Source organism: Eurytemora carolleeae, unplaced genomic scaffold, assembly GCF_000591075.1.
Source record: "Eurytemora carolleeae unplaced genomic scaffold, Eaff_2.0 scaffold932, whole genome shotgun sequence".
Lineage (NCBI taxonomy): Eukaryota > Metazoa > Arthropoda > Copepoda > Calanoida > Temoridae > Eurytemora > Eurytemora carolleeae.
Window position 1 is genome coordinate 136,159 of NW_019396913.1, and position 16,447 is coordinate 152,605.

A 16,447-nucleotide genomic window follows, 5' to 3' on the forward strand; every position below is an offset into this window, starting at 1 on the left:
TTTTTAATTGTTTTTAATTGTTTTTGCCTTTTTTCTGGTGTTTTCATTTCATAAACTCTGTTCGAAATTAATTTATTTTCTGTGACTTTATTTGATGAATATGGGAGCAGTACCGATGACCCTACAGTGCCCTGGATTGACCTATTTCTGTAGGACCTTGAAAACATGCAGTTACTTGTTCTAGGGTTCATCTCACAAACCTTCAAGGATTTCACCATATTACAGATGATGCAATGAACCGGTGTCACACTAAGAAGTGTCCGGGCGTGAGACAATGTCCGGGGTGCTTTACATCGTTTTTTTGCATAAATTTGAAAATATTCAGATATTTCAAATAGATTATTTACATATTGAACTGATTATATTACATAAATTTTTATATTTGGAAGGGATGGAAGTTAATTTATCCATGTTTTTTTATCATTTAAAAAGAAGACGACATCCGAGACGAAATTTGAAAGGGGGCGGGGTGGTCGGGGGGAAAAATAATGATTTAAACATTGAGATTGAATTGAGAAATGGGTGATTGAAAAAGCATATCCGGAATTCGGATTAATTGGGGGAAATTGGGGGAGGTGCGGAAGAAAAAATATGAATTATTTTATGAAATGTGTCCTTGTTACAATCATTACCTTAATAATATTGGTGTCCACACTGGTTGTCACAGAACCCCGCACCTCACACAATAGATATATGCTTAAATATCCCACATAGATATAATGTAAAAACATGATGAACCGCAATACTAAAACCATATAAAATCCTATAGATGTAGTTCCTGGAAGTAAATCCCTCTATCAACCTGGTTCCTGGAAGTAAATCTCTCTATCAACCTAGTTCCTGAAAGTAAATCCGTCTATCAACCTGGTTCCTGGAAATAAATCCCTCTATCAACCTGGTTCCTGGAAGTAAATCTCTCTATCAACCTAGTTCCTGAAAGTAAATCCGTCTATCAACCTAGTTCCTGAAAGTAAATCCCTCTATCAACCTAGTTCCTGAAAGTAAATCCCTCTATCAACCTGGTTCCTGGAAGTAAATCCCTCTATCAATCTGGTTTCTGGAAGTAAATCTCTCTATCAACCTGTGTCCTGGAAGTAAATCCCTCTATCAACCTGTGTCCTGGAACTAAATCCCTCTATCAACCTAGTTCCTGGAAATAAATCCCTATATAAACCTGGTTCCTGAAGTAAATCTCTATCAACCTGGTCCCTGGAAGTAAATCCCTCTATCAACCTGGTTCCTGAAGTAAATCTCTATCAACCTGGTCCCTGGAAGTAAATCCCTCTATCAACCTGGTTCCTAGAATCAAATCCCTCTATCAACCTGTGTCCTGGAAGTAAATCCCTCTATCAACCTAGTTCCTGAAAGTAAATCCCTCTATCAACCTGGTTCCTGGAAGTAAATCCCTCTATCAATCTGGTTTCTGGAAGTAAATCTCTCTATCAACCTGTGTCCTGGAAGTAAATCCCTCTATCAACCTGTGTCCTGGAACTAAATCCCTCTATCAACCTAGTTCCTGGAAATAAATCCCTATATAAACCTGGTTCCTGAAGTAAATCTCTATCAACCTGGTCCCTGGAAGTAAATCCCTCTATCAACCTGGTTCCTAGAAGTAAATCCCTCTATCAACCTGTGTCCTGGAAGTAAATCCCTCTATCAACCTAGTTCCTGGAAATAAATCCCTCTATAAACCTGGTTCCTGAAGTAAATCCCTCTATCAACCTAGTTCCTGGAAATATATCCCTCTATAAACCTGGTTCCTGAAGTAAATCTCTCTATCAACCTGGTCCTTGGAAGTAAATCCTTATCTTAACCTGGTCCCTGGAAGTAAATCCTTATCTTAACCTGGTTCCTGGAAGTGAACCCCACGAAGCGTGGTTACTGGAAGTGACCCCCTAAAAGCGTGGTTCCTGAAAGTGAAACTCAAGAGCGAGGTTCAAAGAAGCCGACCACATAGATATATATATGTTTCAGGAACCTATATATATATGGGTTCCTGAAAGTGAGCTCCTAGAGCGTTGTTCCTGGAAATTTTAACCCTTAACATGGGTGGTTCCTGGGGTTCATGAGCTATGATCAGACATAAACAAAAAAAGAGATTATTACTTTATATTCATAGATAGATCTTAAACAAAAAAGCTGTAAACTCCCAAAAACAAACAAAAAATCATATTAAAATCTGACAACTCGTAATTTGTGTTAAAAACTATGATTTCCTAAAAATTACCTCTAAATAAAATTGTATTGAAGAGAGAACATGAGTCATGACGCTTCATCAACAATATTTCATCATCTCGCGTCACAACTCGCTCTATGAACATGAACCGGCGCAAAACAAGCCACGTGCGTCTTGATAAAAATTTTTAAAATTTTCTTCAAATTTTATCTCCTTTAAAATTTTCCTGTTTTTCGTGATTTTGGTGAAAACTTTTTTCTCTTTTCCTCACTATGATATTCAGACAACTCTGAAGGTAATCATCAAATTTTTAAACTCCACAACTTTAAAGTGTTGCATTTACCTCCTTTTGTCTCCTCCTCTTATCTCCTACTTTTGTCTACTCCTCTTCTATCCTACTTTTGTCTCCTCCTCTTGTCTCCTCCTCTTATCTCCTCCTCTTGTCTCCTCCTCTTGTCTTCTCTTCTTGTCTCCTCCTCTTGTCTCCTCCTCTTGTCTCCTCCTCTTGTCTCCTCCTCTTCTTCTTGTCTCCTTTTCTTGTCTTCTCCTCTTGTCTTCTCTTCTTGTCTCCTCTCTTCTTGTCTCCTTTTCTTGTCTCCTCCTCTTGTCTACTTCTCTTGTCTTCTCTTCTTGTCTCCTCCTCTTCTCTCCTACTTTTGTCTCCTCCTCTTGTGTCTTCAATTCAGACCAAGTCGACTTTGAAGTGTCGCCAGACCTTTGGTTTTATATTTACCAACCCACTCATAATCTTCGGTTGAATGGCTCTGCAGATTTCCTTGTTAAAAGATTCAGTTTTAATGTTGTATTTATAAAATCCTGATCAAATTTTGCACCAGCTTGTTAATACTTTAAAATTAACCATAAAGGATATAGACCACATTTTGAAAATTTGACAAAACGTTAAAACATTTTGTTACATTAACGGACATTATGAACTGTCGGAAATCAAAGACAAGGTAATAGTTTCAATTTCGTATCATTTTTAACAATTTTTATCTTTTTTATTTTAAAAAGGTTTTTATAAGTTATAGTTACAAAATTGTACTGTTATTGTACTGTTATTTAAATTTTCCCCCCTTTGGGATTCTTTGGGCCCTGGGACCCTCCCCCGGGAGTGGGGGTGGAAGAGGGATCCCAGGACCCAGAAAACCCCGAGCAGGAAACAACACCCAAACATTTATTTTTGATATTTTCAAAATTATTGGTATTAGAAATCGTCTGTATCGTATCTAAATTTCATGATTATTAGGACATCCTGTACAGCACATCGGACATACCAGGCATTGTTTGTTGGGACACCCTGTACAGTACACCGGACATACCAGGTATAGTTTGTTGGGACACCCATCAATTATATCCATTTATTTATTATTATTTAGGGTTAGGTTAGGTTAAGACAATTTCTGGGACGAGCGCTGCGGCTAGGACAGGCTAAGGGGCCGAGCGCTGCGGCCACATGGTCAATTATATGGCCAACCCGACCATTATGGAAGCCAGAATCAGACTAAAGTTTTAAATCTAAAGTTTGGCGGATTTTTGTGATTAAAATTGCGAGTTTCCTATGATTCAAATCAAAAAAAATATTTTTATCATTTTGACCTTTTGTCGTTTGACCCTTTGTCGCACTTTTGACCCTTTGTCGTTTGACCCTTTGTCGTTTGACCCTTTGTCGTTTGACCCTGTGTCGTTTGACCCTGTGTCGTTTGACCCTGTGTCGTTTGTCCCTTTGTCGTTTGACCCTGGGTCGTTTGACCCTTTGTCGGTGAATCCTATTTTCTATCTATTGATCTCTATTTTCTATCTATTCATCTCTATTTTCCGTCTATTCATCTCTATTTTCTATCTGCTTATCTTCATTTGCTATAATCTATTCATCTCTATTTTTTATCTACTTTCTATCTATTCATCTCTATATCCTATCTACTTCTCTTTATTTTTCTTTCTTTTCATTTCATTTTCTATCTGTTCATCTCTATTTTCTATCTATTCATCTCTATTTTCTATCTATTCATATCTATTTTCTTTCTGCTTATCTTCATTCGCTATCTATTCATCTCTATTTTTTATCTACTTTCTATCTATTCATCTCTATTTCCTTTCTATTTCTCTTTATTTTTCTATCTTTTAATTTCATTTTCTATCTGTTCATCTCAATTTTCTATCTATTCATCTAAATTTTCTCTCTGTTCATCTCTATTTTTCATAAATTCATCTCAGTTTTCTTTCTCTTTTTATCTATTTTCTATTTGTCCATATTTTTTTTCTATTTAATTTATCTTGATTTTGCTAACATTAAACTTTGTTTGCATTTTTTAGTTTTAAATAGAGGTGCTCTAGCTGATCATTCTAAAAGATGTTTTTTGGTGATATCATTTGATGTAGGTCTTGAACATTGCACTTTTCTGTTTTCAGATTTGGTTTCATCATGAACATGTTTTAGATCTGTCTGAAATCTGAATCATGTTTGAACCTGGTTTTACTATTGCACCATTTTAGTGCTTGAATCTGCCTGACGGACACTATATAGACGCATTGTACGCTTGTGTTAAAAACCAAGCATGCGCATTGCTTTGCAAACGTTTTAACATCGCAATTTTTGCAATACAATTTTGTTCTAAAAAAACAACTGAATAACTGTGAACCCCCAGTTTGAAGTGTTCCAGCTGGTTCTACATGGTACGAAACTATGCTGGGGTAAACCGAGGACATATTCTCTAAAGAAAATATCATAACGTTGTGGCTTACTAGAGGGTATATAAACCCGGTATGATGAAATCTCAGTGTTAGTGTAACACTTTCAGTCGTTCAAGCAACCCACACGTTGAACGCGCGAAATACAAATCTAGAAAACGTTTTGAAAAATTAAATAAATAGGTATGTGAAACTAATCAATACTGTTTATTTTAATCATTTAAAAATGGTTTAAATTTACATTATGAAAGATTTTTTTAAAATTAAAACCTCACTTTTTCTGCACCTATATTAAAATCTTCATCACTAACTTTTTTTGCTGAGAAATTATATACAAAAGTTTTGCAGATCAGTTCATGGTCAATTAAAAAGAAAAAATATTTTTCAGTGGTAGGCAATTTTTTCAACACAATGAAGACGACTTTCGATGAATACACAAACATAGAAGTCAAGAGAAGCTGTAAATTAAAAGAACTTCTCTTTGATTACTTTCAAACTTTTATTTCGAAAATAGGTGGTTAGCTGGTTAGTTGGTTAGCTGGTTAGCTGGTTAGCTGGTTAGCTGGTTAGCAAACACAAACTTAAATAATACAGTTGTCTTCATTGTTTTCATAAAGTTGTCGATCACTTAATTAAAAAAGAAAGATAACAATAATTTTTTTTGTTGCTTTTCATAATTCCTTATTTTAGCTATTTTTGAATTTTCTCTTTTGTCCCTATTAAAGTGGAATGTTGATCCGATGTTTATTGAAACCAACAAAAATGGAATTCACTTAATAATTCTTATCATATTCCTAAAAGTTAAAGACGACCTATATTCGCGGTAAACTTTTAAAAATTCTGCCTGGCTTCACAGGACAGAAACTCTACGGGGCATTTACACCAGACTGTTTGCGCATCGGAAAATGTGTCACGATCTCGAGAATTTTTTGTGATGTTTTGAAAATTTCCCTACAGAAAGCGCTTTAATTTTGAAAATTTACATGATTTTGCAAGTGAAATTTAAAGAGCTACGTTTTTTGCCATTTTGGATCATATTTAGACCACATAGCTTTACTTTAGGCCGTATCTAAACAATTCCGTTATTGACCGGAAGTATTAGAAAGTTTACGAAAGCTTTTTTTTCCTTCAACATTTTTGTATGCGGTTTTTCAGTGAAGAAGATTTTTGGACCCCTCCTCCTTTTGATCTGAAATATTAAAAATTAAAGTAGGGATTCTGTAAGGGGTGTGGTAGCTGTGCCCCCCCCCCTCAGCATTTCTTAGACACTAGACGGTAACTGAATTTTTTGTACTTGGTGTATTTTATGTTACAATAACTTGATAACTAAGCCATACTCCAATTTTAGTAAGAAAGGGGGGCAAAAATCGTTCTCTAGGACAGACCCTCCCTGTGTATTAAACTGATAGTTGTATCCCTCCAATAATTAAAGATTGCAATGTGTTTACTTGCCACTGTGTCACCATTATTTATAAATCTGCTCTGTTAATGATTTATTTCTGCTAGAAATGACTGTTCTGAATTAAACATATATCTATAAAAACTTTTCAGAAAATTCTATTTCAAAATGTAAGTTGTACACTAACTTTGCACAATGTCTGTGCGAATCAAGTGCGAGGAGGTGTTGCTAGTCGACCCCAAGGCGGAGGTTGTCGACTTCGACGAGGAGAACACTGGTGTCGACGTCCCGACCGAGTTTATCGAGTTCCCGGATACTATTGAAGTTAGTGGAGAAGTGGAAGAAAAGGAAGATGTTATTTTAGGTAAAAACTAGTTTGAAGTCCCTATACGTTACAAGGCAAAAAATTGGGTCTGTCCTAGTGAAAGATTGACCCCCCCCCCCCCCTCTCCTATCAATTTTGTACATGACGAACTTAGTAAATTAGTATTTTTTTATTATTATTTAGGGTTAGGTTAGGTTAAGACACTTTCTGGGCCGAGCGCTGCGGCTAGGATGGGCGAGGGGGCCTAGCGCTGCGGCCACGGGTTAAGTTAGTTAAGACATTTATGTGCCGAGCGCTGCGGCCACATGGTTAATTATATCCATGTCTAACATATAAGATCCATGTACAAAATTGATAGGAGGGGGGACGGGGGGTCCAAAAATCGTTCTCTAGGAATACACCAAGAAATTATCGAACATTTTTATTTGATTCGTTAGACACTTTTATTTTTCTATTTCTCAAAAAAATATTTCCCCTTTTGTTCGTATAATCCTAAGTATATCTCAAATTACCACCTCGAGAAAGGACTTTAAGCTTCAGAGAATAATTTTTACGATAAAGTTTTAAGTCTTTACCAACGATTTCTTGGTTGCATACCTTAGTCAATGACCTTGTAACAATGACTAGATATTCAATTTATCTGCGTTATTCAGAAGAACTGAGAATGACCCTCTTCTGGGGGGAGGGTGGTTATGAACAAGCTTTTCGCCCCTAGTGTACTCTGAAAGAAATTTTCTCCATTTCAATAATCTAAACACTCCAAATAATATTGTGCACCGCGTAAATATTTCTAATATAGGACAAAATATTTTTTGGACATTACTTTTAGACCATTTAACACAATTTTTTTGTATTAGATAAGCTACCTCGGCCAGTAAGCGCGTTGAATTGCCGTCAGGCCCGATCCTACCTAGTCAAACTACTCAGAATTTCAAACGGAGGTCAAAATCCCCAGTATGGTAATCCAGCCTCTAAACCTCCGTTCTGGCCGGACTTCTACTGGCCCTGGGAGAGGCTGACGGATGTACACACAAAGCCGAGGGGGATGGAGGAGCCGCTGCTCTACTCAGAGATGATGAAACTAGCGATAGAACGAGGTTATAAGGTATAAAAATATTCATTAAAGAGACTGTAAGCGTAACTTTAATTGACTCTCCATGCAACATGCAATGCCTGTTACACTTAAAAGTTTTGTCTGAGAAAGTATTGATTACATATAATATATATGCATTCACAGAAATTAACACGCTTCTAATCAGATAAACGACGAAACGACGTGATTTAATATCTTCCATTTTATTGACACCAAAAACAATGATTATACCTTTTCCCCTTGAGAAAGGATAGGGAAGGGGGGGGGGCGAAGGTACGTGTAGTTAGTTAAAATGATTATTATTTTCTGAAAATATTTGGACACATTTCATTAATTAACACAAATGTAAATATATGGAAACATTCATTTATCAAATAGTGAAGGTTCAAGAAAAACATAATTTAGATACTTGAATTGAATTTTATATAAAAACCTCAACTGTTAAAAACTAAAAATGTTCTCCAACGCCTAATTCTAATTTTTTAGTTTAACGAATGCTAAATGGTTTGATAAAGTTCAAACTTAGTTTTAAGAATTAAAAGTTTTTTATTGATATTTTGCCCCTTGGATTCGGATCCGTGGATCTGCATATTTCTGTGGATTTGGATCCAGTGCTGGGAACTTTAGAATGGATAACCTTTAATCCCAACTACTTAATCCGAATATCCACTGTGGAAACTTTTAATTTTAGTCCTAAATTCATCTTTTTCTCTCTCTTTGAATATCCGTACATTATTTCTCCAATGAGAGTGCAGGAACATAGTTCGTAAATTGTATTGGCCAATGACAGCCTTGAAAATAAATTCTATCCCATGAGAGAAATCCGCAATTTCTAACAAGTCAAAAATTTGTTTTCGACCATTTTGTAAATTAATCGGTGAAGAAAAATATTTAATAATACGTTTGAGATTCTTTTTCAACCAATTTTAACTAATGTATTAATAAACAAATGGATGAGAAATTGAATGAAGGCCCTTCCAGTCAAGAAAACGAACCAATCTGGCGTTCTTAGAATCCAATTTGTTGGTCTAAATATTTAATCTCAAGATTAGCAAAAAAAGAGGACTAAGCATTAATCATGATATCCACCATTCTAAAGTACCCAGCTCAAGAAGGCAAAATGTTGCTGATCCGGATCCTAAGCACTGGAAAAACAACAGTGGAAAATAATCAAATCTAATCTACGTTCAAAGTCCCTTTGGAGTTAACTATTAAGACTTTTAAGACTATTAAGAGTATTATTCAGTATTACGGATATGATCCTGAAACCTACTGGGATAGGAAGGTGGAGGAGAGTGAACCTATTTGCATATAGTTGAATAAGTTGACCTGTAGGCTAGAACTGTTCTATCTAAACTCCTGAGATATCAGCAAGCTGGGAATAATCCTGTGTACGGGCATCCAGAAACTAAACCACCTTGGTGGCCGGACGATTGCATCAGGTAGGATCAGGGACGATTGCATCAGGTAGGATTAGGGACGATTGCATCAGGTAGGATTAGGGACGATTGCATCAGGTAGGATTAGGGACGATTGCATCAGGTAGGATCAGTGACGATTGTTTCAGGTAGGATCAATGACTATTATATCAGGTAAGATCAAGGATGATTGCATCAGGTAGGATCAGGGACGATTTCATCAGGTAGGATCAGGGACGATTGCATCAGGAAGGATAAGGACGATTATTTCAGGTAGGATCAGGGATGATTGCATCAGGTAGGATCAGGGACGATTGCATCAGGAAGGATCAGGGACTATTATATCAGGTAGGATCAGGGACGATTGCATCAGGAAGGATCAAGGACTATTATATCAGGTAGGATCAAGGACGATTGCATCAGGAAGGATCAAGGACGATTGTATCAGGTAGAATCAGGGACGATTGCATCAGGTAAGATCAGGGACGATTGTATCAGGTAGAATCAGGGACGATTGCATCGGTAGGATCCGGGACGATTGCATCAGGTAGTATCAGGAACGATTGCATCAGGTAGGATCGCATCAGGTAGGATCAGGGACGATTGCATCAGGAAGGATCAGGGACGATTGTATCAGGTAGGATCAGGGACGATTGCATCAGGTAGAATCAGGGACAACTGTATCAGATAGGATCAGGGACAACTGTATCAGGTAGGATCAGGGACAACTGTATCAGGTAGGATCAGGGACGATTACATCAGGAAGGATCAGGGACAACTGTATCAGGTAGGATCAGGGACGATTGCATCAGAAAGGATCAGGGACTATTATATCAGGTAGGATCAGGGACGATTGCATCAGGAAGGATCAGAGACAACTGTATCAGGTAGGATCAGGGACGATTATATCAGGTAGGATCAGGGACGATTATATCAGGTAGGATCAGGGACGATTATATCAGGTAGGATCAGGGACGATTATTTCAGGTAATATCAAGGACGATCGTAAATGATTGATCACTATCATTAATTACATGACGGAGTTGGACTTAAACCAACAAAAAAATACACCCATTAATAAACTGCTTAACAAATCTTTGATTTATTAAGTAAAGTCACTGGGTTTGGGGAGTGGCAAGAGAGCATTCTAAGAAAGATTCTGATTTGATTTGTTACCCTAAGTATAATTATTTTGTTTAGATGGATAGATATGGTCGACCTGCGAGGGAAACCACCCTACCTTCCTAAAAACATGTCCTATACAGATGTTCTCAAATACGCAATTGAAAAGGGAGGATACATCTTCTTCCCATTTTCTGATATCAGTCCAATTCTTTTAGAAAATCAGATTTAGAAATTTAAATTTTAAGATTTTAGAGACTCCTGAAAGCCAAAAGATTCAAAATGTGTATTAACGGGAAAAAAATAAACCTGAACTCCACTTCGTCTCAATTAATCAACCCTTCTTTACCAATTTGATTCATATTTTTGACCCCCCCTCCCCCCCTATAAATTCTGAATGATATCCTTGTCTCCAGGGTTTAGAATATTTCGGCTACGACTCTGAAACCTGGGTAGACGCCAGCACCTTTAATAGAGAGCAGAATGTTTCCTTAATCTCCAAACTAAACAAAACAAATTCACAAAATGTTAGGTAAACATATTTATTTAAATATACATAATCAGCTTTTTCCATCAAATCTCAATATAAAAGTCAGGTGGTTTTAATTTCTCACGCCCTTCTTCTGAAAAAATTATTTCCCATAGAACTTTTGAGTTTGCGCGGAGCCTCCATATGTAAAATGTGGAGTGTCTCAGCATTAGAAAAAGAATTCCATTGTATTCTGAAAAATGATAAGTTTAAAATTACTTGCAAACATGGGAAATAAACACACCCGTCAGTTAATTTTGGTGGTCGTTGGGAGAGTGAGCTCTTCAGGGGTCTCCAGGGAAGAAGTCACCTCGGTGCCGCGCTCCTACTCGTCTGCAGCGCTCTCTCCGTCCACGCCCGTACCAGGCGCGTTTTAAAGTTCAAAAGGGAATATGCCTGACAATTTTAGATGAAGCTTATGTATCTAAATTGCTGTACTAAGAGAAACGAATTNCTTAAAAATAAACACCCCTGCTTAAAGTTTACGTACAGGTGGCGGATTGCATCTTTTTCTTGACAGATAAAGTAATTTACTAAATTTATCAAAGTAGTGTTCGTACTAATTCAACCACATCTCACTTACTAGTTTGAATCAGTTACCTGCGGTGTTATCAATTTTCTCGATCCGTTGGATCCGCAAGATGGTGGCTTCCTGAATCCGGATCCGTAAAAATATTCGGATTTAAAAAATCAAACAAAAACTGCAACAAAAAAAATTACTCTAAAACCCAAATCTGAACTATTGAAAAAAGAAAGATATATAAATTTCCTGCTTTCTGAATGGTTCATCAAGTTATGCAAAAAATTACCGAAACAAATAAGACAAAAATTTGAAATTTTGATTTGTTAAAAAAAAAATCTTGAAGAAATTACCTGGATCCGGATCCATTTTTTTCAGTGCGTATCAAGGATCCGGATCCGAATCCGCATCAAAATTAAATGGATCCCAAGCAATGCTTTGAAATGATATTTTTTCGCTCTTATAAATGATTAATTCTGAATGTTTAGTTTTGACGAGATACCTAAACTACCTATTCCAATTAACAAGATGAATTGTAGTATAGCCAGAACTTCTTTAGCGAGATTACTCAGGTGCGTTGATCTAAATGTTTTATGTACTAATTAATGTTTTAAACTTTGTGATGTAATGTTTACCAGCAATGAGACTTCAGAGACGATTGTACGGAACTTTAACCGTCTGTTTCCTTATTTTTATAAATTGTTTCTTTCTTTGTCCAATCGTTAAAAATGCCAGGGGAAAAAACTAGAATTTAAGGCAAAAATCTTATCTTAACCTTGGAATCGTCATATTTAAAGACAGGTTGTTTTTACAGTCTCATCACTCATCAGGTTTGTGGGTAACCCTGTAAATGTAGCAAACTGCTAAGTGAAGTAATCAATTAATCATCTTTCTTTGAATCTTAATCCTTTTATAACCCAAGCTGGGAACTTTAGAATGAATTGGATACCTTAAAGGCGTAAATCCAGATTCTTTAATCTGGATATCCAATGTGGACACTTAAAATTTCCCATGCTTATTCCACTCTTTATCTCTCCGTGCCAGATTCCGACCAATGAGAGCTCACTCATTAAATGGCGCGCAAAATTTCAAATTTTTCCGGCTTCTCTGATAAGCTGTTTCGGTTTCTCCTAACGCCACTCAATTGGTTGAGTTCTATGCACTTTTCTGGATACATACTAATACTTAAGAGATTAAATTAATCTGAGATTAACAAAAAGAGAAAATCAAACATCGTATCCACAATTATTAAGCTTTCAGCTGGAGTTGATCTTTACAAATAAATCAAAATAATGTAGATTAACTGTACAGATATCACTGTGGTGCGAACCCTAAGTACGGATGTCCCAGTTCTATGCCGGTCTGGTGGCCCAACGAATCCTTCGAGTGGGCCGCATTGAAGAACCTGTCCCACCGATTCGAAGGAACACAACCCAACACAAGATCAGAAAATATTAGTCTTAAAAAATATTTTCTGCAAAAAAATTATTTTAACATTCTTTTTTCTGGTTATAAGTAGGTGATAAAACAAAGCTTTTAATTATACCGCTGTGATTCAGACACATTACTCTTTTAATTAAGCGTCACATGAAATTCAGCTTAAAACTCCAAACCCCCCTCACCCCCCACCTTACATATGACTGGTTTTGTATAATGGGGTTAGTTTGTGTATCTAGGGTTTATGGGAGACAGTTACAGTAACTGTTTGAGATTAGCTCTAGCACATGGTTACGAATATTATAACGTGGATCCTCTCACATACGTCGAGGTAGGAGTTTTAAGCATTTATATTTATTAATTACAGGGTTGTACTGTTTAACTGTAAATTTTCCCAAAATATATTTCCCCCCCCCTCTTTTTAAATTTTTATCCCCAAAAGATAGGTATGTTTGCAAAAATTCAAATAGTTTAGGGTTTTATTGGCGGAATAGGGGATCCTTATTTTAGGTATGAAGTATGATAAAAAGTGAAAAAAATGCCTTTCATTTTCAAAATCATTGCCCCAGGGGAGGGGTAATTTTTAAAATGTACACCCTTGATTTAATATCAAATATACGAGTAAAGGCGGGATCATTTGGCACTAGAATGGTAAAATTACTCAGATCTTTATTGCGGCATCATTTTTTTTCTTATCAAAAAGGAAAATTTATGTTTCCAACTTTTGAACTAAATTGCATATCAACAATGTATTCTAAAAAATCGTTGACATAGTAAATTTAGCTGTTTGATTATTATTAAATTACAAGGCTAACGTTATTTATTGGGCGGAAGTTTGTCAGGATCCAAAAAAAAAATATGTTTTAAACTAAAATCGACAATGTTCAGGGGTTCGAGGTGTATTTAAAAAAAATAACAAAGTTTTGATGATATCGAAAAAAACGTATTTATATTCCCTTATTTTGCAGATTTAATAATAAAACAGGGGTGTATATTTTCTCAAAATTCACCCCCCCTTTTGAATTTTTTTTAGTTTGAGTGTTCTTATTTAATATTTATGACTAGGAGATGGCTGAAAGTTTACCAAATGTTGCAAGTAAACGAATCACCCACTTTGTTGTCAATCCTCAAGTGAACGAGCTGATTCAGAAGTTCGACGGAGCCATCGATTCAAACCTCAACCTCGCCAGTCGACTCACTGAGGAGTCAGAGTCAAGCTTTCTCGACTCTGACGAGCAGAACAGTAGTGACAATGTCGAGATTAAACTAAAGCGACCTCCTCCGCCACTAATACCCCTATCTGCGGTTCTAAATTACTCTCAGAACGGAATATGTCCGATCAATAGTCGAGATTTACTCGTCACGACTGACTCGAAACGTTTAAAAGTGTCGAATGATTCGTGATATTAAGCATTTAGGATATGAATTCAATCTTCAAACTGTAATAATGTAAATTAATGAACTTTTTTGGCACAATCAGTTTCCCCAATGACAAAAGTAACAAAGAAGAGGGACAACCGTTGTTTGTTTATTTTCTATAGATGCAATTAATGAAAGTCATGAATGGTTTTTTACTTTACAGAAAAATTAAGCCTCTAACAGATTTCAAATTCATGAAGAAGTTATGAATAATATTTAATTTAAATCCAGTTTTGCAGCATTTTTGTCTTGACTTAAATTTTCGGAAATAATACCATTAGCACATTTATGTATTTATATATGCCAAGTCATTTAAAGTATGTATTTAAGTACAGTCGACTGTATAAGATAATTTGCATTTTTCACAAAACTTAGGGATTTCGAGGTTGTACATTTGTGTTTATTGTTTAAAAAAACCCTTAACGTTTTGTTTTGTAACTCGAGTTTAACGAGGCATTTAGAAATTTGAAACATTTCGTTTAAAATTTTGAACAGAAGGTTTAAAATGTCAAACGAAAGGTTAAAAATTTATAACAAAATGTTTAAATTTCGAACTAAAGGTTCAAAATTTCGAACTAAATGTTCATATTTTAAAACAAAAATATCCTAATTTTCAAATTTTCAAATGCTGTCTAAAGTTCGATGTTACAAACAAAGTTTTATGGTTTCTTCGATTATTTAAGAAAGTGTATTGGCTCAAAAACTGGAATTGTACTGCTCTGGTTTATGCATACAGATGATGTATACAGTAGTAACCAGAGAACTGTGGAATAGGAAGACGACTGTTAAATTCAATTTATGACTTTAAATAATCCAAAGAACATGAGACATCGCAATTGTGCAGTTTAAACAGACCCATTTCACTGGAGAAGTGATTTAAATGTTACAAGTAAAACTGTTTGCTTTGCATCAACATCAACAACACTTAATTATTGCATTACTATCGTCTTCCTATTCTACAGTTTTCTGGTTCTTCCGGGATGCACATTGTACAAAGAATCTAGGAAATTACTTCTATAGTTTTTTATGGAAGGAGATGTAAACATAGAATGATATGAAAAATATTATTGTTAACATCTCCTTTCTTTGCATTTATGCAGTACATTAAACGACGGTCGGTTCCATTTAGTTCTTTGGTAACATACAATTTCAGCAGCATTGCAATGTAGAATATTTTAAGTAATATTTTATTTTTATTTACTTTACTGTCTGTATTCACATTCCATTATCATGTAACAAACTGTTATGTACACATTACACAATGCATTTTTACTGTTTATTCTGAACTTGTTCACAGATGATCATAATTAAATTCCTTTTTTACATTTTTTGTAAATTAAAATTTTCCCTCAAATCTGAAAATCTTCGCAAAATAGTTCCTTGAGTTTCTTCCAGTTGTTTTTTATGCACCAAGGGCAATTTTTGTTGCGATTTTTACCTAATGCGCCATTCTCCTCATGTCAAATAACAGATACATAATGTTGTTATTTTGCAATGCTCTTCTGGAATAACATTATTAATGTTTAATAGAAAAAATAGCTTGCGTACCTTCTTTTTCTCTCTGATCCAGTCTAATTCTAATTTGGTTGTACACAAGTTACAAAACATATCAAATTTGAAAAAGCGAGTTTTTTTGTTGCAAAATTTTCACTCCTATCTCAAAAAAGGAACCATCTTCTGTAGTAAATCTACACTGTGTACAAAAAAAATCTTTTACAACTCCGTCTCAGTTGAGAGTATCCAGTTTATAATCAACAATTGAAGAACGATTATGATTACTACTAGTTGCATAAAGTTTAATTTTATATATTTGTGTTTCAGATTCTTATTAAGTGTGAGGTTTACAGGATTTTAATATATTCATCAGGTAATTGTTTTCTTACAATGATTTTAAAACGTTTATTACTTATCACTGGTTTCCATCGAACTTAATTATTATTTATAATATTATAAACATGCATTTAACTCGTAAATTTGAGGCAATTGGCATTAACACTTCGCAGCGCAAGAAAAAAAAAGCACTTAAATAAGGGATGTTCTCAATTTCTAAAGTCTAAAAGCATAAAAAGTATGTTTTTTTTTCAAAACAAGAATGTATAAATATTGCAAAAACCTTATACATTGTTTAATTTATATTTCAAGTTTTAATCTTTGTTCTGTGTCTGTTTGTTTAATTGTCCGATCATAACTCAGGAAACCCTTAGACCGATTTGCCAGTTTTAGGAATGTTCTAGCTTGGTTTCAAAATTCAAAGTAAAGTGGGTTGAGTTTTGTAGGAAAAGTTAAGTTTGCAGTCAAAGCTGGATTCCTAAGGTAGT

At 35.3% G+C, this 16,447-nt stretch overlaps 2 protein-coding genes across 2 annotated transcripts; both read left to right on the forward strand.

Moving 5' to 3' along the window:
* Positions 1 to 6,392: 6,392 nt before the first annotated feature.
* Positions 6,393 to 8,999, forward strand: LOC111710018 (uncharacterized). Its single transcript, XM_023484019.1, has 3 exons — positions 6,393 to 6,630; positions 7,449 to 7,696; positions 8,931 to 8,999. The coding sequence occupies exons 1-3, from the start codon at positions 6,462 to 6,464 to the stop codon at positions 8,997 to 8,999; spliced, it is 486 nt and encodes a 161-aa protein (XP_023339787.1). The 5' UTR covers positions 6,393 to 6,461.
* A 20-nt stretch (positions 9,000 to 9,019) lies between these two features.
* Positions 9,020 to 15,951, forward strand: LOC111710028 (uncharacterized). Its single transcript, XM_023484036.1, has 7 exons — positions 9,020 to 9,126; positions 10,303 to 10,393; positions 10,641 to 10,756; positions 11,762 to 11,845; positions 12,585 to 12,697; positions 12,950 to 13,041; positions 13,776 to 15,951. Exons 2-7 carry the CDS (start codon positions 10,313 to 10,315, stop codon positions 14,112 to 14,114), a joined length of 825 nt encoding a protein of 274 aa, XP_023339804.1. The 5' UTR covers positions 9,020 to 9,126; positions 10,303 to 10,312; the 3' UTR covers positions 14,115 to 15,951.
* Positions 15,952 to 16,447: the final 496 nt, after the last annotated feature.

Bases quoted from the DNA above. Each gene is read 5' to 3' on its own strand.
- LOC111710028 (XM_023484036.1), top strand. From the start codon at position 10,313: ATGGTCGACCTGCGAGGGAAACCACCCTACCTTCCTAAAAACATGTCC. The intron at 10,394-10,640 runs GGAGGATACATC...CCTTGTCTCCAG, and splicing joins TCAAATACGCAATTGAAAAG to GGTTTAGAATATTTCGGCTA. The intron at 13,042-13,775 runs GTAGGAGTTTTA...ATTTATGACTAG, and splicing joins ATCCTCTCACATACGTCGAG to GAGATGGCTGAAAGTTTACC.
- LOC111710018 (XM_023484019.1), top strand. From the start codon at position 6,462: ATGTCTGTGCGAATCAAGTGCGAGGAGGTGTTGCTAGTCGACCCCAAG. The intron at 6,631-7,448 runs GTAAAAACTAGT...TTTTTGTATTAG, and splicing joins AAAGGAAGATGTTATTTTAG to ATAAGCTACCTCGGCCAGTA. The intron at 7,697-8,930 runs GTATAAAAATAT...AGTATTATTCAG, and splicing joins CGATAGAACGAGGTTATAAG to TATTACGGATATGATCCTGA.